The 27,925-nt window shown below is 41.9% G+C and overlaps 2 protein-coding genes and 9 non-coding genes across 11 annotated transcripts; 3 read left to right on the forward strand and 8 right to left on the reverse strand.

Annotated features, from left to right (window-relative positions):
* Positions 1-537: 537 nt before the first annotated feature.
* trnav-cac (transfer RNA valine (anticodon CAC)) lies at positions 538-610 on the reverse strand. Its single transcript has one exon. It is a non-coding gene; the product is annotated as a tRNA-Val (tRNA).
* A 101-nt stretch (positions 611-711) lies between these two features.
* On the reverse strand, positions 712-784 carry trnav-aac (transfer RNA valine (anticodon AAC)). The gene has a single exon. It is a non-coding gene; the product is annotated as a tRNA-Val (tRNA).
* Positions 785-1,149: 365 nt separating this feature from the next.
* On the forward strand, positions 1,150-1,221 carry trnad-guc (transfer RNA aspartic acid (anticodon GUC)). Its single transcript has one exon. It is a non-coding gene; the product is annotated as a tRNA-Asp (tRNA).
* A 110-nt stretch (positions 1,222-1,331) lies between these two features.
* On the reverse strand, positions 1,332-1,404 carry trnav-cac (transfer RNA valine (anticodon CAC)). The gene has a single exon. It is a non-coding gene; the product is annotated as a tRNA-Val (tRNA).
* Positions 1,405-1,505: 101 nt separating this feature from the next.
* On the reverse strand, positions 1,506-1,578 carry trnav-aac (transfer RNA valine (anticodon AAC)). The gene has a single exon. It is a non-coding gene; the product is annotated as a tRNA-Val (tRNA).
* A 251-nt stretch (positions 1,579-1,829) lies between these two features.
* Positions 1,830-1,902, reverse strand: trnav-uac (transfer RNA valine (anticodon UAC)). The gene has a single exon. It is a non-coding gene; the product is annotated as a tRNA-Val (tRNA).
* Positions 1,903-2,002: 100 nt separating this feature from the next.
* Positions 2,003-2,075, reverse strand: trnav-uac (transfer RNA valine (anticodon UAC)). Its single transcript has one exon. It is a non-coding gene; the product is annotated as a tRNA-Val (tRNA).
* A 360-nt stretch (positions 2,076-2,435) lies between these two features.
* On the forward strand, positions 2,436-2,507 carry trnad-guc (transfer RNA aspartic acid (anticodon GUC)). Its single transcript has one exon. It is a non-coding gene; the product is annotated as a tRNA-Asp (tRNA).
* Positions 2,508-2,513: 6 nt separating this feature from the next.
* Positions 2,514-6,336, reverse strand: ankrd34c (ankyrin repeat domain 34C). Its single transcript, XM_049723777.2, has 2 exons — positions 6,003-6,336; positions 2,514-5,463 (listed from the first exon to the last, which is right to left on the reverse strand). The coding sequence occupies exon 2, from the start codon at positions 5,420-5,422 to the stop codon at positions 3,842-3,844; it is 1,581 nt and encodes a 526-aa protein (XP_049579734.1). The 5' UTR covers positions 5,423-5,463; positions 6,003-6,336; the 3' UTR covers positions 2,514-3,841.
* On the reverse strand, positions 3,051-3,122 carry trnad-guc (transfer RNA aspartic acid (anticodon GUC)). Its single transcript has one exon. It is a non-coding gene; the product is annotated as a tRNA-Asp (tRNA).
* A 14,462-nt stretch (positions 6,337-20,798) lies between the features above and the next one.
* Positions 20,799-27,372, forward strand: LOC125970398 (ubiquitin-conjugating enzyme E2 H). Its single transcript, XM_049722636.2, has 7 exons — positions 20,799-21,105; positions 22,791-22,867; positions 22,953-23,027; positions 23,122-23,161; positions 24,312-24,364; positions 24,557-24,685; positions 24,842-27,372. The coding sequence occupies exons 1-7, from the start codon at positions 21,053-21,055 to the stop codon at positions 24,964-24,966; spliced, it is 552 nt and encodes a 183-aa protein (XP_049578593.1). The 5' UTR covers positions 20,799-21,052; the 3' UTR covers positions 24,967-27,372.
* Positions 27,373-27,925: the final 553 nt, after the last annotated feature.

Here is a 27,925-nt window from a genome sequence, read left to right on the forward strand (position 1 = left end):
ATCATTGTTTGTTGTTTTTATTTTTACCATTCTACTTTCTTCATTATACGTATATATGTTTTTTTTTCTCTTGCTTATCGTTGTTGTTTGGGGTGGCATAATCATATGATAAATCAGGAGGGAGATGTTAGGGTTTTCAGGTTAGTTTGATCCTATGATTATGTTGGAATGTAGACTGTAATGATTAAATCAATCACGTCTGGCCCTCACAATGTAATAATTAAATCAACCACGTCTGGCCCTCACAATGTAATAAGTAAATCAATCACGTCTGGCCCTCACAATGCAGAGTCTGTTTCCCACAATAGTGTAAAACACCCCCTGCTCTGATCTTATCAGAGGCCGGGGGTTCACCAAACCTGTCCACTCCCACCCCCACTCTGTTCCTCCTAATAAATATGCCCTTGCAGGGAGGAGACTTTTAGACTTCATTCCTTCAACGAGTGAACTCTCCACCTGCAGGTGTCTAAAAGAACTTGCCTTGTCTTCCGTGTGGTTCTTGCAAAATAAGTTGGAGTGAGCAAATCTCTAACAGGTTGTTTCCACCCGGTTTCGAACCGGGGACCTTTCGCGTGTGAGGCGAACGTGATAACCACTACACTATGGAAACTTGCATGACTATTGAATGAGAGCCGTCTTTCAAAAAGCGGCATCACGGACTGGAGCCGGAGAATTTTTTTCAAATGGGCTGACGAAAAGGTTCACACAGCTTGTTTCCACCCGGTTTCGAACCGGGGACCTTTCGCGTGTTAGGCGAACGTGATAACCGCTACACTATGGAAACTCGTCTGACTGTCGAATGAGAGCCGTATTGCAAAAAGTGGCATCGCGGACTGGCAACGGAGATGAAATTTTTCAAATGTGCTGCCAAAAAGGTTCGAACTAGCTTGATTCCAACCGGTTTCAAACCGGGGACCTTTTGCGTGTGAGGCGAACGTGATAACCACTACTCTATGGAAACTGCCCTGGTCACGCTTGGTGAGCTATCTTGCAAAGAGTGGCATCACGGACTGGCGCCGGGCCGTTTTTACTCTTGCGTGTTAGGCGAATGTGAACTACACTGGAGAACTCTTTGGTATGACAGTGTCAGTGTACCTTTACCTGCTGGATATCTGCCACTTCCACTGGGCACTTGTGACGAAGAAGAGCTCCTCGTTAGTATAGTGGACAGTATCTCCGCCTGTCACGCGGAAGACCGGGGTTCGATTCCCCGACGGGGAGAGTTATACTTTTGGAACTGTTGTGCGAGAGCTGGCTTTCAAAAAGTGGCATCACGGACTGGAGCCGGAGAATTTTTTTCAAATGTGCTGACAAAACGGTTCAAAACAGCTTGTTTCCACCCGGTTTCGAACCGGGGACCTTTCGCGTGTGAGGCGAACGTGATAACCACTACACTATGGAAACTTGCATGACTATGGAATGAGAGCCGTCTTTCAAAAAGTGGCATCACGGACTGGAGCCGGAGAATTTTTTTCAAATGGGCTGACGAAAAGGTTCATACAGCTTGTTTCCACCCGGTTTCGAACCGGGGACCTTTCGCGTGTTAGGCGAACGTGATAACCGCTACACTATGGAAACTTGTCTGACTGTTGAATGAGAGCCGTATTGCAAAAAGTAGCATCGCGGACTGGCGCCAGAGAGAGATTTTTCAAATGTGCTGACAAAAAGGTTCAAAATAGCTTGTTTCAACCGGTGACCTTTCGCGTGTGAGGCGAACGTGATAACCACTACACTATGGAAACCTGAGAGCCGTCTTCCAAAGAGTGACTTCACGGACTGGAGCCGGAGACAAATTTTTCAAACGGGCCGACAGAGAATCACATGTGACATGTTTCCACCCGGATTCGAACCAGGGACCTTTCGCGTGTAAGGCGAATGTGATAACCACTACACTATAGAAACTTGCCAAACCGTTGCATGAGATCTGTCTTTCAAAAAGTGGCATCACGGACTGGAGCCGGAGAAATTTTTCAAACGGGCAGACACAAAATTTCGCTCGGCTTGTTTCCACCCGGTTTCGAACCGGGGACCTTTCGCGTGTAAGGCGAACGTGATAACCACTACACTATAGAAACTTGCTTGCAGATTACATGAGAGCCGTCTTCCAAAAAGTGGCATCACGGCCTGTCGCCGGAGACAGCTTCACATGGGCTCACAAAAAGGTACGGCCGGTTTGTTTCCACCCGATTCCGAACCGGGTACCTTCCGCGTGTGAGGCGAACGTGATAACCACTACTCTATGGAAACTGCCCTGGTCACACTCGGCGAGCTATCTTGCAAAGAGTGGCATCACGGACTGGCGCCGGGCCGTTTTTACTCTTGCGTGTTAGGCGAATGTGAACTACACTGGAGAACTCGTTGGTATGACAGTGTCAGTGTACCTTTACCTGCTGGATATCTGCCACTTCCACTGGGCACTTGTGACGAAGAAGAGCTCCTCGTTAGTATAGTGGACAGTATCTCCGCCTGTCACGCGGAAGACCGGGGTTCGATTCCCCGACGGGGAGAGCTATACGTTTGGAGTAAATGAATGCGTGTGTGTGCTTGTGTCTCGACGGGATCACCACTTTATTGTGGTGAGACACTTTGTGCGTCTCCATAACCCCGAGACTATGTCGGCCGGAGTCTCGCACTCCTGTCAGGGTCACCCAAGCCGTCTTTTTAAAGAGCTAAAATAGAGAGGACCTGTAAACATAGTTATTCAAATTTTTATATGAAAAGCCTATACAATTGTGTTAGTTGCAGATATATTTGTGAAGTCTCAACCAGCTCTGTGCAGTGTGCTCTCCAAACTCCAAATCTACCAACATCATAGTTCACTTCAATTCCGACGAGGCACCATTTCTGTTGTGAACATGTAGTAACAAATGAGCAAACTAATTAAATAATGAATTTATAATTCAGTTAATGGGGTGGAATTCCACTGCCTGCAGTTAACACAAACTGTCACACAAAAACCACTGCAGTTGGTACATAATAACTTTGCTGCAAACACGTTAACACACTTTGGTAGACAACATACCCGACGCTAGTTCACATGAAGAAAATTACTCCCCGTCGGGGAATCGAACCCCGGTCTTCCGCGTGACAGGCGGAGATACTGTCCACTATACTAACGAGGAAGTCAAAGAAGCCAACTTGTCACTAGAACTGGCCGCGCCGCGTAGTGGAGTAAGTTATATCGCACTACATTTCAGAGAAATCTCAAAGTGTTCATTTAATAGCACACCACCTGCTTTTTTTAAAGACACATTATTCACTCCATGTGAGGCCAACGGTTTTGATGAAATGAGACACATTTTGGTTACACCTTTTTTGTTACAAATTGTTTTTAATACATCAAATGTATAGCGATTCTTTCCACCCCAATCTTCAATCAATCTTGAAGGCACTTTGCACAATTTTGCTACAAAATCAAACTTGTAACCCAACGCTACATCTCGACTCCAAAGTAAGCCCATCGTTAATGCTAATTACATATGGACAAAGTGCACCCTAGCGGCCTGCTGGCTACAAAGGGATCAAGAATTGTCCCTGCATGTTACGTCACGAGATCTCTTGTGTGTGTGTGTGTGTGTGTGTGTGTGTGTGTGTGTCATAACTTGTCATTGTCATTTACATTCAAAACGGTAATACATTTAAAGCAGACATGGTGTCCAAAGAGAATCCTCAAGGTGGGAAGCGGCACAAGGAGGAAATCTATCTATATTGCTCAATTGGAACTTTTTCCAGTTTGTTATTCAACATCTATACGCCTGTGAGTCTACACCACTGAACTCATGGATGCACTTGCTGACAATGTAGGCAGTAGACACTAAAAATGCTGCATAAACACCCTTAGTCACTGATGAGCAAGCTCCTCAAAGTCAGACAGCTGCTTCATCTGCTCCACTTGCATAGAATGTCTTCTCACAAGCTTCTTCTTGCACTTGGGTCCACCTCTCTTTGGTGTGCTAGGTGCTACTGGAGCTAAGGATCGAATACCGCTGGCCAAAGTCTTGCTACTGGCGCCAATGTCAGGAATGGGAGGGTTGGGGTTGACATTGAGAGGGGGCAGGTGGCCCGGCCTTGTGTGGGAGATGTGATCAAGAAGCAGGGTGCCAGAGCCTCTCCTCTCCAAGAGGCCTGGCGGACGCCGGCGGACGGTGCTGGGTGAGGACGTGCTGGTGTTGCTGTCCAGGGACTCTCTGGAGCTGGTCAGTATGGCCAGAGGGGAGGTGTTCATTTTCCGTCGCTCCATTGGCACCTTGGGGGAGTCCAGCATGACGGAGTCGGAGTAGAGCTGGGAGTCTGAGTCGTAGTGGTCGTTCCCCAGTCGCCGCTTGTGCATGGTGTCTCTCAGACTGGGATGCCCGACGTTGGCGCACTCCTGCTCGGTGGGCACGGTGCTGCGTCGTGCCAGAGGCTGGTGCTGGCCCAATGATCTTTCGTAGGCTGCTTTTGAGGTTGGGGGAACCGACAGCGAGGTTGTTATTTTGCAGCCTTGCTCGCCCACCAGTGGTAAAGCCATCTCTTTGCCATCCACGCTGCTCTGCCGAGATAAAGTGGTCCTTTTGCTCAGCGCCAGGCCGTTCAAGCCTGCCACCATTTCCTCGTTCGAGCTGGCCTTCTTGCTTTCGTCGTGGCTACTCGCCCGTTCGGCCAACACGGAGGGCGCTATCAGTCCCCACGGCTCCGACTGCAGACGCTTCAGCTGAGGTAAACGCGCTCGCTTGTGGCTCGTGGGCCGCCGTGTGGGCGATGCGGGCCCGTTTGCCAGTTTGTTTGCCGAGCAGGACGTTTTCAACTTTGTTTGGAAGCTGAAGACGGTATTTTGTTGCTCTTGCTCAATTGTAGAAGATGCAGTGACGATGATATCAGAAGGTGAGGTGCAATATGCCGGCGAGGACTTATCAACCAGCTCTGGAGACGGCGGGACATTTAGGTACTGTTTGGTGGTTTTGGTGCCAGATGGCGACTTATCAGTGGTGATTATGATAACCTCTTTGCCTTTGGCTTTGCAAGTATCCAGAAGCAGCTTCAGCGTTTGCTTTTCATCTGCGTTGATGGCGTAAACCAGCGCCGAGGCGCCACCTCTGTCCTCCAGGCTCGGATCAGCCCCGTTGCTCAGCAGATGTTCCACCACCTCGTGTCCCGCCTTGTGGATGCAGGCGTGCATCAGGGCGGTCCGACCTCCTTTGTCTTGTATGTTGGGGTCAGCCTGGTTGTCCAATAAATATTTGACCAGCTTGGACTTACTCACACTCTGCTGGTCACTGTGCATCGACATGCAGGCCACCATGAGAGGTGTCTCGCCGCGTTCATTGCTCTCATTGATATACGCGCCGCCTTCCAGGAGGAGTCTGGTGAGCCTCAAGCGTCGGAGCCACACCGCTTTCAGGAGCGAGTTCCCGTCTGTACGCAGCTCTAGAATGTCAGCCATCACCCTGACAGTCACAGCTATTCTCTCTGTGGACTTTATAGCTTTGGGGGAAAGAAAGAAACACGGTAAATATGAAATCTAAACACAACATAGAACACAACACAAATATGCCCTCCTGATGAATCACCAGCAGGTGGCAGTCTGTCACAACATTACTATGATAAATGGCACAGATGATACGACAATAAATGCACATTATTTCAAAGTGTGAACTCGAGTCCTTTTTTCATTGAAGGGCGGTATCGATAAGAGCCATAAACGGAGTGATGATGCCACCTCAACCGATTCGATCACAACAGTAACGAGAATACATGAAATCTGCTGCTAAAATCATTAAGTGAAAAAAAAGCACTGAGCAGTAAATTCTATGTTTGTAGTAGTTGGGCATATTACCCACGCATTCCATCTTTTTAGACATATATTTATGGAGCTAATTTATTTAACCAAGACGTGGTTATTGCCTGGTGGAATATTAAGTAGGCTACGGTATTCATTTAAATGCTGAGAGGGTTACTCGTACGTCCAATGGCATATTGCATTGCATATGTTATGTCTTATTATAATAGTAAATTTGTCTTACCTGGTTAGAAAACAGGCTTCCCATGCATGCTCACATGCTGCGTCTGAGCAGGATAGAAAAATGAGGAGATAATGTCTCGATTCAAAACACAAAGTTCACGCGGGATTTTTGAGGAGGATGCTTTGGATTGCTCTTGGTGCGCACTCAAGGAGAGCAACCTGGAGACGCTGCGAGTTATAAATAACTTACTTTCTTAGCCTGTTGAATGAAACGTGTGCGCTCTTGACGTCAGAGCGCACCCAAAATAAACGTGCGTCTGACGAGAACCTCTGTGCATGAGCCGCACATCCACAGCGCACACGCGTGCGCGCACCAAACACCCGCACACACACTGAGGAGGCACTGTTGACATGGAAATGCTCACTGCGTGCATTTTAGATTCTAAAAGAAGGAGGAGATTTGTAAATGAAAGGAGTAGTTTATGTCTACAACTGATAAATGATATGACAAATCATTAAGTGGAATCTTGTTCTTTTGAGTGTGTGTGAGTGCGCGTGCGCGCAAAGACGTTTAGATATGGGTAGCAGCAATCTGGCTTCATACACAGTATAACTTCAACAACACTTGATGGCTCTTTATTATCATTAGTACAATGGAATAATTAAACGCTTCAATAGCTATAGTGCGGTGTAATGGCGCCCTTAGCTGGTAGCATTTTAGTAACCTAGGTTCAGAGATAGACTCACCATGACTGGAAGCAGTCATTTATTTGTTGATAATAATCAAACAGCTCAAAAATGAAAATTTGTTTTTCCTACTTCTTGTTTAAAATAAAATGTGCTTTCTTTCAATTGAATGGTTGCATGCTTTTAACATGCATTGTCAAATATGTCATCCAAGTTAAATTATACGATTCAATTTAATATAAAAATTGAAAAACCAAAAGTTAAATGTCCACTATGATTGAATATACTGAGTATTTTCTTTCATTTGAATGTTGATGCAACTTTTTAGTCATTACAGTGCAGTTTAACATGGCACGTGAGAATGCTAAGTTATGAAGCATTATAATTATAGTAATGTGCATGAGAGCGATATAAAGCTCAAAACGATTAACATGCTTGTGACAATTTAAACTGTAATATGATACACAATGAAAAGTAAAAATCTAATATGTAATTGGGTAAAAATGAATAAAAAATTGTCTGACTACCGAAAGCAAGAAAATCATTAATGAGTCAAATGTAAATACAACAAATAATGAAACACCAAACTGAATATTGTCAGGAATGAGTTGAGCCAGGGCGACCAAATGCAGCTTGAACCAGGATTTATTGCAGGGAAAAGGAGTTGGAAGGGAGGCAGGTGAGTCTTCCTCCCGTCTGTGTCGTTCGTTCCCCACCTGCCTCCCTTCCAACTCCTTTTCCCTGCAATAAATCCTGGTTCAAGCTGCATTTGGTCGCCCTGGCTCAACTCATTCCTGACAAATATAGGTTTAATCCCGTCAAACGTTCTATAAATGTTTGTTATCATGTAAATTCTTGAAATTGGGACGGCTCTAAATAAGCAGAATTGATTCAACCCGTTTCCCTTTTCGACAAGTCATGTGAAAACATAACATGAAATGAAGTTGTAATGAATGTTGATGATCTACTTACTGAAATAAACAAATGAAATCAGTTAAGACCCATTCATGTTGTGAAGATACAGAAATAAAACATTCACTAAAGTTCATTTAGTGATTCGCTTACCATGTTGAAGCTAATTACTCAGAAACAATTTATCACTTCATCAACACAATAAATGGCTGAGATTTCAACATTTGAATCTATGCTATATATTTCCAGTTTTAATACAGTTACTAGTTTTCATATAATTACAGCGAGGATTCTTTCCCAATTTTGCGGCACCTCCTGTGGCGCCTTTAGCAGTTGCATATTACCTAATGAGCAAGCCAGCTCTGCTGCTATGACAACCCTTTCCACCATCTACCGTATGTAAGTCACAAAAAGGAGAACGTAAGTAAGCAATGTACAGTCGACCCTTTCCATACTTGCAGTTCAGCACCCTACTCACCTACTTAGATTCCTTTTCAATATTATAAAAAAAAGTGTTTTTCAATTTATATGCAGTATTTTTCAGCTATGAACCAAATGAAGTTCACATCAGTCAACTTATACTAGCCACTTAAAGCAGGGAGCAATATTTTACCTGTTTACTGCACAATTAAAGAGGCTAAAACTTGTAGCAGCCATCACAGCCATGGAGCCTAATAAGGACATCTCTATTTTTAGGTTGCTATGAGACAGCACAGAAGCTGTTTCTAATGAGAACAGTGATGTTCTCAGCTCCTGCGAGGAACAGGTAAATCAGACAGATTCTTCCAGGATGTCAAGGCTTTCATGGCATTTGCTTTTTTTCTTTTTTTTTTTTTTGATGGTAAGTTTCCCTCCAACCAGCACATATCCCTCCTGGTGAAAAGTAACCACCACCACCCACCCACATTTAATCATTAGTCCGCTGACCACTGGTCTTTTCCCAAGAGACTGGAACTGATCATTTTACTCGCCATCCAAACACTTGATGTCTAAGGCGGTGCAATTGTTAATGACGACAGTGATTTCTCACCTGTGATTGCCGGCTTAGTCCTAGAGGACAAGATGTTTCTTGGAAGAAAAAAAGCACTAGTTGGATCTTTCCATTGACATCAATTGTAGGAAACACAATTGGAATTTATCGGTGGGAATTAGCTCGTTTTAAAATATGAGTGGAAACATTTGTTTCTCTGATTTTGCCAATTACAATCATATTTGTTTGTTTTGTTTTATTCTACAAACAGCTGACAACATAATTGACAAATTCCATTTACAAATATTGTCATTTAGAGCATTCATTTGCAAAAAAGAAAAATGAAAGGAAAGGAAACACCCAAATTTTCACCTCTTCTGTGGATTTTCAGCATGAATAAGCATCATACAGACCAAAAATGTACAGTTTGACCTAGCTACCAATCACAAAGTCTTTCTCATATCAATGACAAGATGAACATGACGACAGTGGAAATCAAACAATCAACCCTCAACCTGCCCCAAAAAAAACTATATTTCCCCATTGTCCTGAAACGCAACATCTTGAAGTTAGGAGTGGTGCTCCATGTCAAGTTTGTGGAGTGATGTGAGAAAATACCGTCACAAGAGGGAATGTTCACTTCTTATGATGTGACTGTTTTGTATTAATGAAAATGTCACGCTATGGTAACTAAAAATTAGCTAGCAGATCTCATTGCATCAGACACACTGATGAACACGGGAGTCGTGAGTGATGTCGGCAGTCGTCATCCAAAGCATGATTTTTGGCCCACATATGCTTTCGTCTGCAGTAAACTAAAAGTGGGAAATAAATAATGAAAAACGCAAAAATAAGCAGCGTCAACCCCCAGGGAGCAGTTTCCATTTTCAGATATCTTGCATCGCAGCTGCTGCTCATCTCCCCATCATTTGTAAATAGAACTTCTGTCTGCAGTTGGAATTGAGACATTCTCAACAGACTGCAGTTCTCATTCGAGACTATTTATGAAGGGAAGAAAGAAAAAGTTACAGGCAGATTCACAACAACAATCTCCCTTGATCGGTAACACAATGATTTTTTTGACACCATTCCAGCAGAAGATCAGTGTTGAGAATAAGCACATAGCCGCAGTGGCCACCTTCGCCCAATTCTTGCTTTCACAGATTCAGTGGAAGACAGAGAGGAGCGACTACAACCTTTTCAGAAAGGGTGACTATTTTTAGATTGTAACCCTTACGTTGCCACTTCACTTCCTCAAATACTTTCCCTGGAAACACATTAAAATGTTTTACATTGCTGCAAATAGGTACTCTAAAGAACATAAACATTGGGATTTAGAATTTGGGCACGTTACCAAGGTAGTAGCTTTTCGAATAAAACACAATCTTCATAAATAAATTTTATAATATAAATAAATATGAATGAAATATTAACTTGATACATTTTCAGTGATCTCTTGATTTTTTTTTCAACTCTTTTTTTTTTTTTTTTTCCGGCAAGGTCATGTCCACAAATGTCACACCACGCGGCCCATTAGGATGACAATAAATGGGGCAAGATGTTACCACGTGCTCTGAGGTCTGCTGTTCTGCGCAACACTTACGGACTGCAGTGGAAACCATAGCCCATCTATGAAGTTTAGAACAGAAGAGGCCAATGCCAGTTTGAAGGCGGTTAAGCCTGACCCAAACATTGATACAGACTTTCCACGTCATGCAACGGTTTCACCTTTTAAAGCCTCACACGTTCAAAGTCACAGATACAACAATGTAGAAGGTGAGGATGGCAAAACAAAGTGGAGAAAAATAATACCTACACTGCACATGCATACTTTGAATTGGGGTAAAACTTTAAAAATACTTTTAAAATTTTTAAAAAAATACATTGTCACTACTTTGAGGATTTTTCTCTTGAACCTTCGCGATGAACAAGGGGCTACCCTAGTTTATTACGGACCATTTGTGACTCTTGAAATGTCATAATAAAAGTAAATATTTGTATGACAACCTCATCACAAAAAACTCAAACAATACACTAACTATAAATCACTTTCTTGTGCTGCATGATGTCGCATTTTTATGCCACACATCTTTTGTAAAGGTCATGTGTCAGAACCATCGCAAACTGAGAACCACCCACTGTGATTGCTTGAAGGAAAGTATGGAAATTAAAGAAAACTATTTATAGGAATCTGAACACCAGACACATCTCGCTCACCATTTTACGGAAATGGAACCGGTGTCTTAATACAGAAGAGGGAGAGGACCTATTTATATCCCATTTACACCGATGGGGGAAAAAACAAAATTTGCATTTCCACACAGAGAAGGTGGGTGTTCCAGAGCTTTCAGAGCTATTAGTGTGCTTCTTCCTCTACGTATCTTGCCTCTTTAAAGAGTGTCTTTCACATTCTCATGACATTTACATAGTGTCTGTGCGATTGTATGAAGTCAACACGTCGGCTGCTGCGGCGTTGAACTGGCACAAACGTTTGCTGCAACTGCGCCATGCCTTTTTCCTTTCTATACGTTAAAGAGCTTCTTTGACATCTTACTGCCTGCCTCATTCTGAGACAGTTTAGTTCCTCCTCATCCGCTCATTAGAAACATGTGATCACACAAATCCTGATCTGTTTCTCATACTCGTCAAATGGTTGGTTGCTTCTTTGTGTTTTTTTTTTTGTCATTCTCCAAAGAACCACCTGCCAAAAAGCGAGCGTTGTTCAAGGCGATATTATATCCAGGCAAGCATTTTTCCCAGTGATCATTGTACGTGTCAGCTGTATCCAAGGAGATTTGTGCATTTCTATTAAGGAGGTTGCTACTCGCTTTGCAGTTTGTCTGCAGCTCAGAGGGACAGGTTAAAGATTCACCTGCAAATCCCAACAACTAGACAAAGTGGAGTAGCATGATCAATAAACACACAATCAAGCAAAGATTGCTACCACTGCTCCCAATTACACCTACAAATGTGTGGGTGTTTTTTTTTTAAAATAACTAGGGACGCACTAATACCTTTACCGAGTACATTTGAATACTTGCTGATACAGAGAAGCGATGATCGTGACATTTTGATAAAAATGTGTTCGGTATTGTTCTGTAACACGAACTTTTATTAAACATGAACAAGGTGGCGAAAGTCAAGGCATTGTTTACTGTGTAATGATGTGAGCCTCCCTGAAGCAATGTGTCCCAATGGGGGTGCCGCATCTGCTGTGTTGTATGAGTGAGAAGTGCAGGCCTGCTGTCAGAGTATGTGGGTACACGGTGCTGCCAATGAGTGGATGTTCTGACAGTGAGTGAGAGAACTTTGCCGTGCACATGGTTCACACTCCTGCGACTGTGACGTCTTTGACACCAGGAGACAAGCTGACCAAAATACTCTTCCTCTGCAGTACAAGGTGGAGAAGCAAGCGGGGGTGGGGTGGGGGCGGGGGGGCCAAGCTATTTCTGTGTGTGTGTTTTGTCGGCGGCGCCAGCTGACGTCAAATCGCTCGTGTCCGTCCACGAGGATGTCAGTGCTCATCTGGAGAATCGAACGTGATGAGACAAAAAGGGATGAGTCCTCGACAATGCAAGTGAGCGTTCACATCCGTGGGAAACTGACACTTTTACAATCAGGACCGTGTAATGACACAAGACCGAAATTTTGAGAAATTTGTGTGAAGGAAAATACAACATTTTTAGATAATGACACAAAACCCAATGTATGGCCTAAAGTTTTGTTGGACAAACAAAACAATCCAAAAATTACAGTGCTCCATTTATCTAATGTTAAAGTCATTAAGCTTAAAAAATGTTACGCCCCCCTCATCCTCTGTGTACCTGACATTTCACATCACAGCATGACTTGAATAGCCGTTTCGTGTCTGGCCTAGTAATAAAGGCCACACTTTATCATCCACTCCCAGAGCACAAACTGCGGCAAGCAATCATCATCTTCAACTTCAGTTGCAGTCTCCAGTCATTACCAAACATCACCAGAACCACTTACACTGTCACAGTCATTTGCATCCAGCTCACTTGAATGTGGGTTGTTCTCACGAATGGAGCCTTCACAGGTAAATCCATCCATCCATCCATCCATCCATCCATCCATCCATCCATCCATCCATCCATCCATCCATCCATCCATCCATCCATCCATCCATCCATCCATCCATCCATCCATCCATCCATCCATCCATCCATCCATCCATCCATCCATCCATCCATCCATCCAACCATAAATATAATTTAAGAGACATGGGTCAAATTTAAATTGGAAATTGTACAAATCCTGTGTCGAACTTGTACAACAGAATGACTCTCATATGTTAAAATTTTGAAGTGATTTGGTTTATTTTAAGAAAAGTTGTCATCTTTCATTTAAGGTTTATTTGTTTTTTGCTGTTTAATGTCAAAGTACATATGTCATACATACCTCTTGACACAATTAGTATATGTACGGATATATAGTATAGTCTATGTTTAGTTCTTTATGAAGTCCCACATTTTTTGGGACCAAATGCTTATTTTACATCAAGGTGGCATGCAGTACACTCCTTCATCTTCGGAGCGATGTAACGAATACGAGATTGATGACACGTCAACATGACTGAGCCAGTCATTCTCATGTCAATGACTCCCAGTCTGCATTTATTTAAACGTGTTTACATTGCATTTACAGATAGAAGAGCTGTCAAGGAAATAACTCAGCCTGCAGCTATTAGCATAGTAACACTCATGATGACTCTCTCCCTACTCTTGTATCTCCGCCATAATGATGAGGTACTAGTGACTACGCTGTGAGTGTGTAGACTGGAAATCCAGACTCAACACTGCACCAGTGATTGAGTCTGGTCACAGTCTCAGAGCGGAGGTGATAGAAGCTAAAAAAAAAAAAAAAAAGTCCTCTTGATAGCAATGCTTCCAGGGTTGTCAGCTTGTGGGGTTTTAACGACTCTACTGTATGTGTTTCTTGTTATTTACCACTGATTTAATGTTGAATGATGTTCACAAACTATCATCATTTTGAATGCGGATGGACTTTTGTTGATGATTTGTGATGTTGCTCATGAAGAATACGTACGTCACAGCAAATAAACAAATTTGATTCCGCGAGTTGTTTTGAGCCGGGCCGAGCCGCGGAACCGTTTCTTTTGTGCAGAAAAGATCAAGTTTGGCTCTCCAGGCTAGTGAGCGAGTGTACACCCTGCAGTTAGCACAGGAAGTGCATCACCGTTGGCAGATCTCTTTATCGCATCTTGCATTGTAATTCAGATTTTAATTCAGAATTTAATTCATAGCGTGCCAACTCCAAAATTTAGCCGCTAGCCTATTGGCTGGCGTGAGGGAGATAAAGACATAATTAAAGCATACAGTTTTCATCAACAGCGATGGAAATGTCATCAGAGGGGCTCAGTGGGCCTCCAGCTCTGAGAGAGAACTGTGTGTGCCGTTCCCCTGGGCCAGACAGATGCTCTCTTACCTGACTGAGCACATGGTGATGAGAAGCTGAGTTATCTTTGCCTCGCAGCACTCTACATCCCACTGGGAGGACACCTCTCTGAGAAGACGAGACAGCCTGGGATTCAAACAAACCAGAATAGTGCATTTAACTCCAACTTCCATCTCGACTGACTAGATTAAAATAGCGTAACTGCACCCAAATAGCGACAACTGACATAAACCTTGCAGTTTTTACCAGGGCTGTGGACTCGGACTCGGGGACTCGGACTCGGTCGGACTCGGTCATTTCTGCCGGACTCGGACTCGGTGCTGATTTTGACCGAGTCCACCGAGTCCGACAATAAAAAAAATACGTTCAATTTTATTTTCATCATGCTGCTGAGAATGCGCGTAGGAATACTGTCCACAGCCCTCCGTACGATCAATGCGGCCACGTTGAGTTGCACTTCGGCTAATGTTTACATCATGTACCAATGTCAAGGACGATTATGTCACCCAGTTTATATCATTGATGTGTTTCGATAGTTGTGGGGTCGTCACTAATTATTTGTGTTTAGATAAATGTCTGAGCTATAATGGTGTAATTAATGATTAAAAAATATTGTCTTACATGTCCTGTGTTTCAGAATGGTTATTTAATTGGGCGAGAGTGTGTGTTTTCAAGCGTTTTGCCTCATGCCAATGGCACTCAGGGCTAAGGGTGGGCTTCAATGACTATTTTTGTAAAGCCACGCATTTAATACCATGTCAAATAATATATTAGAGTGTAGGTTATGTTCCAACGTATCCACTTCTATCGGTTAAATTGTCAACCGTACATTTATGACTACGCCATGAGTGATCTACGTTATGAACTAGCACAACTCCGGTAGGGCAGGGAAAATGTTATCGATCCGACGTCCGATTGGAATGTCGCCTCACTTTTACGTCCGCGCTCTCAGCAAGGGATCCTATATAAGCCGAACCAGCCAGTGTGAAAGCAGACTCGGTGGTCAAGAGGCCGGACTCGGACTTAGACTCGGTGCAAAAATCCGACCGAGTCCACAGCCCTGGTTTTTACAGCACTAGTTGCAGTATTTGTAGAAGCGATGTGAACCCGATAGAACGGGACAATCATAAACAATTTACAGTACTGGCCAGAAATAATTGATTCCCAGAAGCAGAGGAGCAAATTAAAAAGCATCTCCCGAGAGAGACTGAAGGGCAAAACATGGACTTGTATACAAATAAAATGAAACCTCCTTTGCTGATTAGCCAAACCTGGATGATCTGATTTCAAATTTTCATAACGCTTACCATATTTTGCAAATCATGTGGCTCATTGTTAGGCAATGGATGTACCACTTGGGTTGTGCGTAAAAAAATAGACTAACACGCAAATAGGAGACTTTGAGCTATATGAAAACATACAACAGTGTTCTGTCGCATACTGCTGAAGTTGCACCATCCCCTTCTATATAATTAATTATGTTCCACGAATAGAATATCCCAAGATAGCACTATTCTCTTGACAAATTATGCGCTAAAATGATGCTGCCAATTACAGTATGCGTAATAAAGCAGCACACTGAAGTGTTTTCAAAACATTCGTTACGTCTTACTACAGCGCACCTATCACCTTCTTTTGCTTATAAGTGAAGCTTTGCCCAGTGAGATGCAGTAGATTTTGAATGTACCATTTCCCTACTATAGAAGCTCCTTACACTGCAATTTACAATAAACACAACCTTTTACTTCTCACAAGAGCGAGTGGGCACACCTCGATGTGTATTTTTAGGGATGATTAATGTGACTCCCAATCCAGGACAGTCATCCAGAGATCTTCTACACAGGGGAATGTGACTAGAAATGAATGGGGTCAACCTAATGTTAAATAAATAAATAAATAAATAAATAAATAAATAAATAAATAAATAAATAAATAAAGACACTTGTCCAATTAATTATGTATGCATTTTTTTTATATTTCATTATATTTTTTAAAAAAGTAAACTGAATTAAAATTCTGACATCATGGAAATTAGTGGCAACTTGAGAGAATATGATTGATTTAGTCTATAATTACTGTATTGTACTTTATTGTTCAATTAAATTTATGTTATGAGGAAGATGTTTGGCCAAAATAAGTAAATACAAAAAGTGGTTTAATAGAGAAGGCAAAAAATCAGTACAAGTTTCAGTAATATGACAGCAGGCAGTTATTTGTGATTTATAGAACCACAGTGACATTTTATTTCTTGCATTTTCTCTTGGTTTTATAGTAGTAGTTTTACAATGTAGCGTTGTACGTGTTTCTTTATTAAATGACATTTCAGGTCTTTCTAATGCGGGGAAAACTAAGAGTATACTGAGTCATAAGCTTGTTCACTGACAAGTCTAGTAAGAGTTGACTGTAATAAATACGATGGAATGCTACAAAAAAGCACATCAACCTGAGTACTGTAGAAATTCTGTTTGAAGATTTTATTTTTCTATTTTTTCCATACGAAAAAAATGCTAATGCTGCACAGCAAGATCTCAACATCACTCTGCTGATATTTTAAGAAAGAAACGGTTTGGAAGAAATTGGATCCGAGGCGTTGAAGGCACACCACTCTTTCGTTGAGTGTTCATTGTGAGAGGAGGTTCGGCTCGATCAATGCGAAGCACGGTGGTGTGTGCACAGATGTGTGCAGAAAGCTTGGCTAGGCACAGGGATGCTGGTTTATAAATAAACCAAATAAAGGATGGTGCCGTCAGTGACCCTTGAGATGTGGCTTTGGGAGGGCTGGAATGGCGGGCGTTTATCCTGAAGAAACTAATAAAGCACTGTCTATCGGCTGGAAGGTGAGTCAGCCCCAAGCAGAATCATTAGAGAGAGGTGGCGCAGTGATCATGTCTCTGAGGGAAGATGACACCACGTTGCATTGTGCATGCAACAAAGACCACCGATTTGGAGAGTCAAACTTGGCTAGAAATGGGCATTGGCATGCACTTTCACCATGAGATCACAAGTGAGTAAAGGTGACCTCATAGTAAACATTCTGCAGATTCAGATGTGATACAAGTGGCACAAACATGCTGTTTTGATACCTACAAGTTGATACTATCTGCTGTATTGTCAGATCTCATGGACAGTAACTGCAGCTATAACTGTAACTATAACTGAATATCATATTTGCTAGTACTTGAAATATCAATATACTGCATGCAGTATTTACTGTCATTGTACATGGACACAAATTCTTACACAAATCACATGAAATTGAAATGCAATTAACCTGTTTCATTAAATAAACAACATTTTTATTTGTAATGTGTTGCTTGTTAGGGGAAATCTTAATCTCAATTAGAAGACACAACTTCTAATTAACTTTTTGTTTTGATCAAGGCCGGATTGGTCATTTGGAATGGATGGCGGATAACCCCCACCAGATAATTTGTACAATTACAAAAGTGTTGTTTAATATTGCAGAGGCTCCCAGTGTTTACATTTGACGAGAAGCGGGCAGCACACGCCTTATTATGTCTTTTCCAGGCTTGCTGTCATGGTTGAGGCCTAATGACATGAATATGTTGCCAACAGATGGCTCACCTTCCCAGCATGTGTCAGCGGAAGGCAGGGGAAAATGCAAAGCAAGTGTCACAAAGGCAGCCAGGGGAGCACTTGGGGGATGACGCTCTCCAAAAACTCAATTTGTTACACAGAAGCAAACAGAGTGAGGTACAGATGATTCGACACACATTCTGGCACCGTTATTTCCACGTGCGTCTTTCATGCTAATTGCAAGAGTTGGTCTCATCCTCCTTTCGTTGTTGCCTCACAGCCGCAACGCTTCACCTTGCAATTGGATGTCACACATTTCTCCTGTGGATAAGATTGTGACGCAAGAGCTTGTGGCAATTAGTGTCACCAGTCATTTTTCTGCACGTCAAGCCATAGTAACTGCTTAGCTCCATACCAAGCACGTGGAAACAAACCAGACTCAACAAGTACTGTGCTGCACATCCAAAATTAATTGTCCTGAGCCTACCGCTAGATGTGTTCAGATGCCATTAAGAATAGATAATATGGAAAAGCTCTCACACACACTGCCATGACTGTTCTTAATGCTCTTTGAGTATATGGCCTCGGTGAGAAAAAGTCCCATACAGAGATATAAAAAGTATACACACCCCTGTTCAAATTCCAGGATTTTTTATACATATAGTACATAAAACGACAAACATTTCAAAATGTTATCCCCTATTAATGTAAAGTAGAATTTGTACAAGTCAATTGAAAAAAAAAAAAAAAAAAAAAAAACGGAGAAGTAAAAATACACAACTACGATATGGTTGTAAAGTGTGCCCAAAGTCTTAACTGGGGATGTGGCTGTTTGGAATTAACCAATAACATTCTAATTCATGTTAAACGGGAATAAATATGCGCCGACCTACATTTAAAGTGGCTCTCATTAGATTAAGTAGACACTTTCTTTTTGACATGTTTGTAGTCACATCTTACAGCACAAACTGCGAAAAGCTTTCATTGCATCAAAGGCAATATCCTTGTTCAAATGAAAGGGCGAGAGAGCGAGAGTGAGAAAGCTGTTATGCTGTATGCAAGTGAAATAATCTGCTAACAGAAGTAAAGTCAAAGCTACGTTTTTTTCCCCATGGTTTTCTAAACATTTAAAGGATCAGACTGTCAGTGTTCAGACCCTACACTGCATCGAATTGGTCTTTAAAGCCGTTGTCCCAGAAGGAAACCTGTTCTCCACAATCCATTTTTTGAAATGTGCAGAAATAGATTTTCACTTAATGTATGTCTCCACAGAAGGTGCTAAAGTTTGTTTTATGGCAAAGCATGGGCGGCATGGTAAACACTTGGCACGTGGCAACAGACAGGTGGGAGGGAGCCCCTCGTGCCAGTGGGTGGTCAGCTGATGCTGAGCAATGGCGGCGATGTGTTGCCCTTCTCCCATCTCATTGCTCCTTAACAAATCACGAGCAGGCCTTTTTTCTCAGCTCACGTACAATCCAGGCAATCTTTTATTTACTTCCGGTGGAGCCAATCGTGCGTCGTGACGAGTGACAAAATAAATTAGCAGAAGCTATTAATAGCAGGCGGGGTGAGATGCTATCTCCAAAATGTATGCCGACACGCAGTGCCCTTTCTGCTTCCAGAGATGCTCAGCAATCCGCCTTCCTTCGCCTCTGTCTTTATATTTTGTCGTCATGGTGATGGGCTTTAGTCTTTCTGTCTAATTAAAGAGGGAGGCTTTAGATGTATTGACTATTTGAGATCACAGACTAACCCTCCGATCGCTTTCTCCGTGTCGTCATCAAACAGCCCATCTTTAATTAGACACATGTATTTATAAACAAATACGTGTTTTCCCTTCAAACTTTGCGGGGAGCATTTTGTCCAAGAGCTCACAAATGTGACCTTTCCTGTGACAGTAAACACCTTTTTTTCTTTTGCTCCTCTCCTCCTTTGGATGTGTGAAAACTCGAAGCGCCCTGCTGTGTGTCGGCAATCAAAAATCATGTTCTAGATTAAAACACATAGTTTCCATAGTTACCGGAGGGAACGGATAGGAAAGGAGTGAGACACAGCTTTCAAGCCGCTTGTCACGTCATGAAACTTCTAAGGTTCCTCTCGCTATAGAAGCAACATTATTTAACGAAGGAGGACCTCATCCACAAATTCACAATTAGTACCAACTTTTATTCTTTTTAGTTTCATTTTTATGTGTCCTTTAAAATGTCTCATTCTCATGTGTCCTCTGAAAATATCATTTTGATGTGTCCTTACACAGCTCATAAAATGATATGCAAACATAAACAGGGTCATAATTGCCTCCAATGTCCAAATAATGGCAGCACAATGGCAGACCAGGCAAAAGAAAGACTTCAAAGCAGCATCATTGTTTTGTGTTGTCACTTGATTATCTCTCTAAATAGAGCGAGCCATCCCTCTTCAAGGAAAGGGATAATAATAGGCTCACTCACATCCAGCTTATTCTCTATACTCGACAAATAATACCTTTGCAATAGTTCCCACCCCTTTCCAAGCCAAACATCATATCCTATTACCCTCAATATTGTCAATATATATGACGAGGGCTATTCTTAGCAAATTTGACGAGTCGTATTGAAGAGGAACAGAGCCTTGTCAATGTAATGTTTTTTTTTCCCAATCAAATCAAGCAGCGTAAATTGAAAAGGTCCTCTAGCTGGCTTGTGAGGATGCTTGATGTGCAGGTTAATAACCCCTGCTTAGAAGGGTCGACTTTGGGTGACCTTGTTGGTTTGACATTGTTGGAGGGGGGGGGGGGGGGGGTGCTTCAAAGCAGCTTTGCATGGTTCGTGGGCTATCCTGTGCTTTAATTCTTTGCTCACATTATGGAGGAAAGAAGGAGGAGGAAAAAAGTACAGGAACACCGCACTCTTGTGGCCAACCATGCTATTGCACTTGCAACAAAACATGATAATTCAATATATTTACCAATGACGGACGGACGGATACAGACAGACGGACAGACAGACGGGTTAGTAGTATAAAATTAGAGTAATATATAAAAAAAATCGTTTGCTGTAACTTTACCCCTTATTTATCACGTGGCATGTGAAACTACGGTAGCCGAGAGACGTGCCTGTAACTTTGCCCTGTTTGGGTAACGGAACTAAAATACAACAGAAATTACTCCGCACGCCGTAACGTGTGCTATTTCGCCAAACACTAAAGCTTACGCTTAAATGAATGGTGAGATTAAATGTTGACTTCAGTGATAATAAGTGTCGCGAAAGGTTTCAATCTGCCGTGTTATGAAGTGTAGTGACGAGATTGCGTTTGTGTTTTATGTCTACGTAACTCCTCCCCTCGCGATTCCCTTGCTTGAGCTTGATGTCCTACGGACGAGGCCGAGCACACAACTCCAAAGCTCCTCGAAATGTTACTTTAAAAAAAGACAAAGTGGAGGATGTCACTACCAATCTTTTGTTTATGGAGTCCTTGGGAAGGCTGACAATTCAGTCACAGAGGCTTTGTAGCTGTTTCCACGACGGAAAAAGAAGCATCACCGCAGTATTTTTAGCTCACTTAAGAAAGGAATACAGGCAAAAAAAATGTCGTCTCCAAGTCCGGGCAAGAGACGAATGGACACCGACGTGGTGAAACTGTATCCTTTCTAACAGTACGCCTGACTAGATTTTTAAAAATATGCTTTAACAATGTCAGGCGTTGCTTTGATACCGGATTTTGCTCTTCAACAATAAAGGGACGTTGGAAAAGTGTTTCCCACATGTGTGTCGATGACACTACTTTGAGTGGCATTTGCATTATATTTCCGAAGCTGTATTGTTCATATAAATAAGTATATTTCTGTCCACATTCGATGTTGTTTCCACTGGGTCAAATGGTCAATGTTAGCATTGTTGTCATGCACTGTATGTTAGCAGCTAACTCCAAGTTAGCTTCAGGTTGTTGTCGAGCGAGAAAAACAAGCAGACAAAGCTAACGCGTCGTCGTCGCACTCTTTCTAACCACGACCGCTCGACAGTCCATTTTGTTGAGAGCAAGGGTTGAGTTTGGTGGTGTTTGGACTCTTTTTATGTCGGATTAGCACTAATTTGTCATCGTTCTAATTAGGCTTGCTAGCTTAAAAAAAAGAAACACGAGAGCTATGCTAACAATCATCTGGGGTGCCTAGGAGTCGAACAATTGAGATGTTTTGACGATATAACTTTGTGACCCCCGTGTCCCCAAACTGGCATTTTACAATGACCTTTTGGTCACTTAATGTAAAGAAGTCACTGTTTGCCGACTTCGAAAACACAACAAATTAATAAAATGTGATTTTAGGCATTGATTTAAAATGTCGCGTAATGATTTTGTTAACTTATTCATTTTTAAGTATGTTTTCATTTTTTCCGCCGTTAACGTGAAAAGGGTTTTGTCGGGCAGCGTGAGCTCAATTGTTTTGTTTTTGTCCTGCAGCGAGACGCTGCGTTCTGATTGGTCAGCCTGTTACCATCCGGAATATGGCAGAGGGCGGGGCGTCATGTATCACAGCTGATGTGAAGAAGAAGCTGTTTTCGTCGGGTTTTCCACAACTCAGCGGTGGACTCAATAATTGTCTTGTAGCAGCACCAATCAAAATTGAGCGTCATTCTCACCCTGCAAAATTTGTCTTCCACTTATGTATAATTCACGCAATTAGCACTTCCTTTTGTTGCATTGCAGAAATGGCACCAATTGTAGGTTGCCAGACGACAGAAGAGGTTTGTTGTTTTTCTGCTGTCATTTCGTCACGCGTCACTCACTCAACTCATGACCCTCGCATGCTGTGATCATGACCCAACCGCAAGCAATCATACCTGCTGTACAAAACAGCCATGCTGTCCACATCCAAAAGTGGCTTAAAGACAAAAAGGAATATGACTCATGAAGAGCAACAGAACAGACACACCCTCATGATTATGCTGTTAATTCTCTCACTCAACGAGTGATACTATAATCTTTTGTTATCTGCCTAATTTTGAAAATGTGATGAGATGTTTTACACTTTGACTAGCTCACTCACATAATAATCGTAACACCCATTTATTTATATATTGGTCAGCTAGACCAATCAGACAGAATCTCTATCAGACAGAGACACTATCATGCAGCAATTGCAAGGAACGTTTGAAACCCTGGTTGTCATGGTAACAAAAGCCAAACTCACTATTGATCCAGCAGTATATGGGGTGGTGTAGTAGTGGTATTATTACTTTACAACACTTAGTAACTCGAAGTGGAAACTAAAAAGTTAGCTACTTCCTGCATCCTGCCTGTTGTGTATTTCCTCAACCCAGACGTTAGCATAGAGAGCAAGCATGAAGTCACCATCTTGAGTGGACTCAATGAGTTTGTAGTCAAGTTCCACGGACCCGCTGGAAGTAAGAGCTACTTAAATTCAACCTCATGTTTTTTTGGGAAAGCAGTTCTTTCTTTAGTTGATTCCATTTTGAAATCTCATTCCAGCACCTTATGAAGGAGGCGTGTGGAAGGTCAGAGTAGATCTACCAGACAAATATCCCTTCAAATCTCCATCAATAGGTGCGTATTGTTTTCGATTTGTGGGATATCGGATTATGAATGTTGCTCTGCGGTATTTATAAATCACCTCATTCTCCACTTTTTTTGGAAACAGGTTTCATGAACAAAATATTTCATCCCAACATCGATGAAGCGTGAGTATTTTTTTTTTATTGCCCTGCAATTGTTTGATATTCGCACCAGCCCTTTTAACCTCTCCTCACTTTACAACGCAGTTCTTTTCAATGGTGGTGTCATCTATTACGAACACATTAACAAAGCCCTAAGTAGACAATCGTATGTCATGTCTGTTTTTTTTTTTTATTTTTTTTTTTTACTTAGTTGTTCCTCAGTCAAGACGCTTCTGGATTGTCTGCTTTCTGCTTCACTTCAAAATTCAGAGTCATGACTAACGAATGGGAATTGATAAGATTGTTCCTATTCTGTTCAACGATTCAATTCTTTACCGATTCTCTTATCGATTCTCATTTGGGAAAAGAAAAGCACATCAACAATTGTGATCATTTTGTTTTATATATTGCAACTTTGTGTAAATATGACATTACAAACCTAAGAGTGAAGAATGCAAACATTCTCCTACAATAGAAATCACCACCTACCGAAGATCAGGGGCTTCCACAGTGGCAAATAGGTGCAAGTCTTTAACTACAAACTTTGTCACTGCACGATGACATTCCTCAGTCCTTTCCTTAGACATTTTGCTCCTCCCTGACTCTATCATCGGATAAGCTCGAGGTACAGTACTGCTGGCATCTGAACCAGTCAGACGGTGTCTCTCGTCGTGATCCAAAATAAAACAGGAGACGCAATTTGCATGATACGATTCTACATTATAGAGCAAGCACAAAAAGCAGTGTTAGTTACCTACAACACTCGGAATTCCGCATGTTGCGTAGCGTGCGTAGTAACGTAATTCGTGCTGACTGGAATCGCTAAGGGAATTGTTAGCAAAATAGCAAATGATTCCAAGGATATGGTAACGTAGGAACCGGTTCTCTACAAGGTTCTTGTAGAGAACCGGTTCTCAATTCCCATCCCTAGTCATGACTCTGGTTTTCCACAAAGTCATAAATATTGAACATTCAATAAGCACCAGAACAAAAATCCATCTACCTTCAATATTGCAGTCTTGGATGTGTTCAGAGGTGTGTGATATCTCGGGAAAACTGTTGCCCCACATCATTCTTGTCCCCTGTTGATAACCTTGAAACTTCGTATGTCAGGACCATGTGGTAGGGTTATTCATTGGTGACGTTATTCTGACAGTGTTGCATGTCTTCTCAGGTCAGGAACGGTGTGTTTGGACGTCATTAACCAGACTTGGACGGCACTCTACGGTATGTCACTCACTCCAGGGTTGTCACTCCTTTAAAGCCTTTCCTGAGTGACTTAATGACCCTGTGATGCACAATGTTCAACTTTGAAGTGAAGGTGACAGTGTGGATGCGCTAAAGGAAATGGATGGAACACATTTGTCTCTCAGCTGTGGCTAACTCTTACTTTTTCCCTCCACTGCATTTCACCTGCAGACCTCACCAACATTTTTGAGTCCTTCCTACCCCAGCTGCTCGCCTACCCCAACCCCATCGACCCGCTGAACGGGGACGCGGCTGCCATGTATCTTCATCGACCGGAGGATTACAAACACAAGATCAAAGGTCTCATGTGATGCAATATGATGCGCATGTGTTATCTAGCTGCGATACGTGAACCACGATAAAGCGTGTGTTCACTGTTATGAGCTCTTCTGAGGTTCTGTGTGACAAATGTTAGAGTTTAGACGTAACTGGAATTTGTCTGTCTGTCTTTGTCAGAGTACATCCAGAAATATGCCACGGAGGAGGCGCTAAAGGAGCAGGAGGAGGGTGGCGGCGACTCCTCGTCCGAGAGCTCCATGTCGGACTTTTCTGAGGACGAGGCTCAGGACATGGAGTTGTAGTTCTTATTCAAAGCAGACTTATTTTTTACTGCAATATTTTTATGGCTAACTGGACCGGCGGCACACTTTGCTTCAGGTTTTATTGTTGGAAGTCCAGACTTAGGAAGTTGCAAGAAACCCTGCGGATTCACCTTTTTTTTTCTACCCATCCACTTGGAAGTGTAGAACTCGCAGATGTAGTGGAAAACGTCCAACAAAAAAAAAAACTGCGGCGTGAGTGTGTGAATGTTATCCTTATGATCGGCGGGAATCAGACGAGACGCTGTCCGTTCTCCCGATGTTCTGTTCTTCCTCTCCGTTTTAGGAAAGTCGTTATTCTCATGAGTGTCTTTTGTGTATAGGTGTGGCATGACACAGAGTTGTGTAGGATTTGTGGGGAGTGGGAGGATGCCAGAGCCTGGTCGGACAGAGAGTCGGCTCTCAGGTGAATTTAACTCCGTTTTGTACAAAACCTTAGTTGAATAATGGGCATTTTTTTTTGGCAAATCTTGTGAAGTCCATGAAGTTTGAATGTCAGTAGCGAGCAATTAGGTAACAAAGTAGCTATTTGGTAGCAAATTGATAACTGGTTGGCAAACTGCCCATCTAGTTGTTTCGTAAACTAGTGTTTGTCAATAGGAATATGCTAATGCTACCTAACCTATTTTTCCATAAAAAAAAAATATACGCACCACCATAAACAAAGTTTTTTTTGTCACCAAAATAGGGCCTTGTAGAAGTTGCCTTATAGGCATAAAAATGAACCAAAAACTCACATTAAGACTGTGAGCCATGTTTATTAAATGACAAACAACATGGCGCTGCGCATGACAGAAAAATAACATAGAACACACATAATTAAATGAATTGTGTCATCAGTAGAGAAAGTACTACAGCCTACTTATTTAATAATATGACTCTTAAAAAAATGCAGTTCTACAAAATGTGGAATCGGGTGATGCAGTATTTGTTGCAATTTTCATTTAAATTCTCACGTGAGCTGGCTGGCCATGGCACTCTGGGGGTGTTGTTTCATTGTTGCCTATTGCTTGTACCTACTATACTAGTTGTTCGACTTGCATAGGGATAGCTTTTGTTTCTCTTCTCGCAGACACCTGTACATGTTTGGGTTTCTGTCAAGACAAGGAGGAGTAGGACTTGTTTCAATCACATCTTATATGCAAATTGTAAAATGTTACGTTGACCAACTGACATGCTCTTTTTTTGTTTGTTTTCACCTACAGCCAGTCAACATTCCAATATTACTTTATGGTTTGTGTCAGCAGGACCAAAAATCAAATAGATATATACCTGGTAAAGGTAGTAATACTAAAGTTAAACACGTTGCATTCTCTGCTCTGTTTGATTGCAGCTTGATTCCTGTAAAGGAAATACAATTGTACTCGAGATTTTCAATTGCGTTTTGGGAGACTAAAGTTTCCAATGCAAACTTTTAATTATAGTAGCCCAAATCTACCTTAGAATGGCTCTGAAGTGGGCTGCACAATTATTAACATGTTCAGATCCCTGTGACGTGAAAAATAATGTCTTCTGTATTTGACACTTCGCAGAAGAGCATTTATAACAACTTTGCCAAATTTCTACGATTAAACTTAAGTGTGGATAATTCAAATGCAGAATACAAGACCTCAAAAATAATGAAAACTCAAGTCATTCTCTCCACACGGGTGTGTCACTAAATGTACCGCAACCACACCTTGCTCAACTCAATGGAATTCCACTACTATGATCTGCAATAATAGATGCTACTTTGGCTAGCATCTTTGGTATGCCAACATGTAAATAGATGTTTAGCCTCAAAATTGTAGACCCACTATCAAACTCCGGTGAATGGAATACAATCTACTTGGAAATTGTGGCCGAAGTCCCTGTCCATATTAAAAAGAAATAACCTGTGCTTCACACTGTTTTGTGAAATGTGGTGGGCACACTCATGGCAAACACTGAAGTGCTGAAGCCAGAATCAGCTCAGAATAGGAACAAGGTTAACAATTACAAATTAATTGTGGGCACCGGCTGTTTTCGGAGTAGTTCGGACGATAAGGAAAATCTCACTTAATGCCCCTAATACCACAAAATAATCGCTTAGGATAATCTTTTCACAATATCCGATAATCAAGAGGGGTAAAGAATGTTCAAAGTTGTCCAGATAGCCATATTTGCAAACCAGACCTTAGTCGTCGTGATATGTTGTTCCCGATAAGGAAACCCACCTGGCTCGGCTGATCAGTGTTTTTTTTTTGTTGTTTTTTTTTTAGGTTTTTTTTTTCAGTGTTTATTTAGATTTTTGGGGTCAGTTATGCTCCTTTGTTCAAGATGCAAGTCCAGATATTCCATTTTTTTTTAAACACAAAAATAATAAATGTCCTCTTGTACCATGAAAGAAATAAAAAAGCTATAATCATACATTCTGTTGGTGTCATTTTCATAACAAAGATTTAGACTTATAAATATGTATTTTGACTGTTTTGTTTGTTTAGGACAGTCCCAACATCCATTCAGTTACGTCTGCACTGTACCTGTATTAGATGGACCCGTTTACATCGTAAGTTAGAGCATTAGCGTCGCAAACCGAACGAAGACTTGACAAGACTGCTGTTTCCCATTGGTCCACTGGAGGGCGTCATAGTTACCATTACAAGCAGTTACGACTCCAAACTACAACTCCAGGGATGAGTATACTTTACGAACCTAAACTCGTATCTTAAGGCACCATAATAGAATATCACACGGTTTTAATGCAATGCTAGTGTTGTTTCATTTTTTATTGCTGATTGCAAAAAGAAAATGAAATATAGATTTACGTACACAGCTTGTTAGAAGTATGCAACCGTCATATCTCTCTCTCTCTCTCTCTCTCTCTCTCTCTCTCTCTCTCTCTCTCTCTCTCTCTCTCTCTCTCTCTCTCTCTCTCTCTCTCTCTCTCCTCTCTCTCCTCTCTCTCCTCTCTCTCTCCTCT

The sequence above is a fragment of the Syngnathus scovelli genome, chromosome 6, assembly GCF_024217435.2.
Source record: "Syngnathus scovelli strain Florida chromosome 6, RoL_Ssco_1.2, whole genome shotgun sequence".
NCBI classification, from domain to species: Eukaryota; Metazoa; Chordata; class Actinopteri; order Syngnathiformes; family Syngnathidae; genus Syngnathus; species Syngnathus scovelli.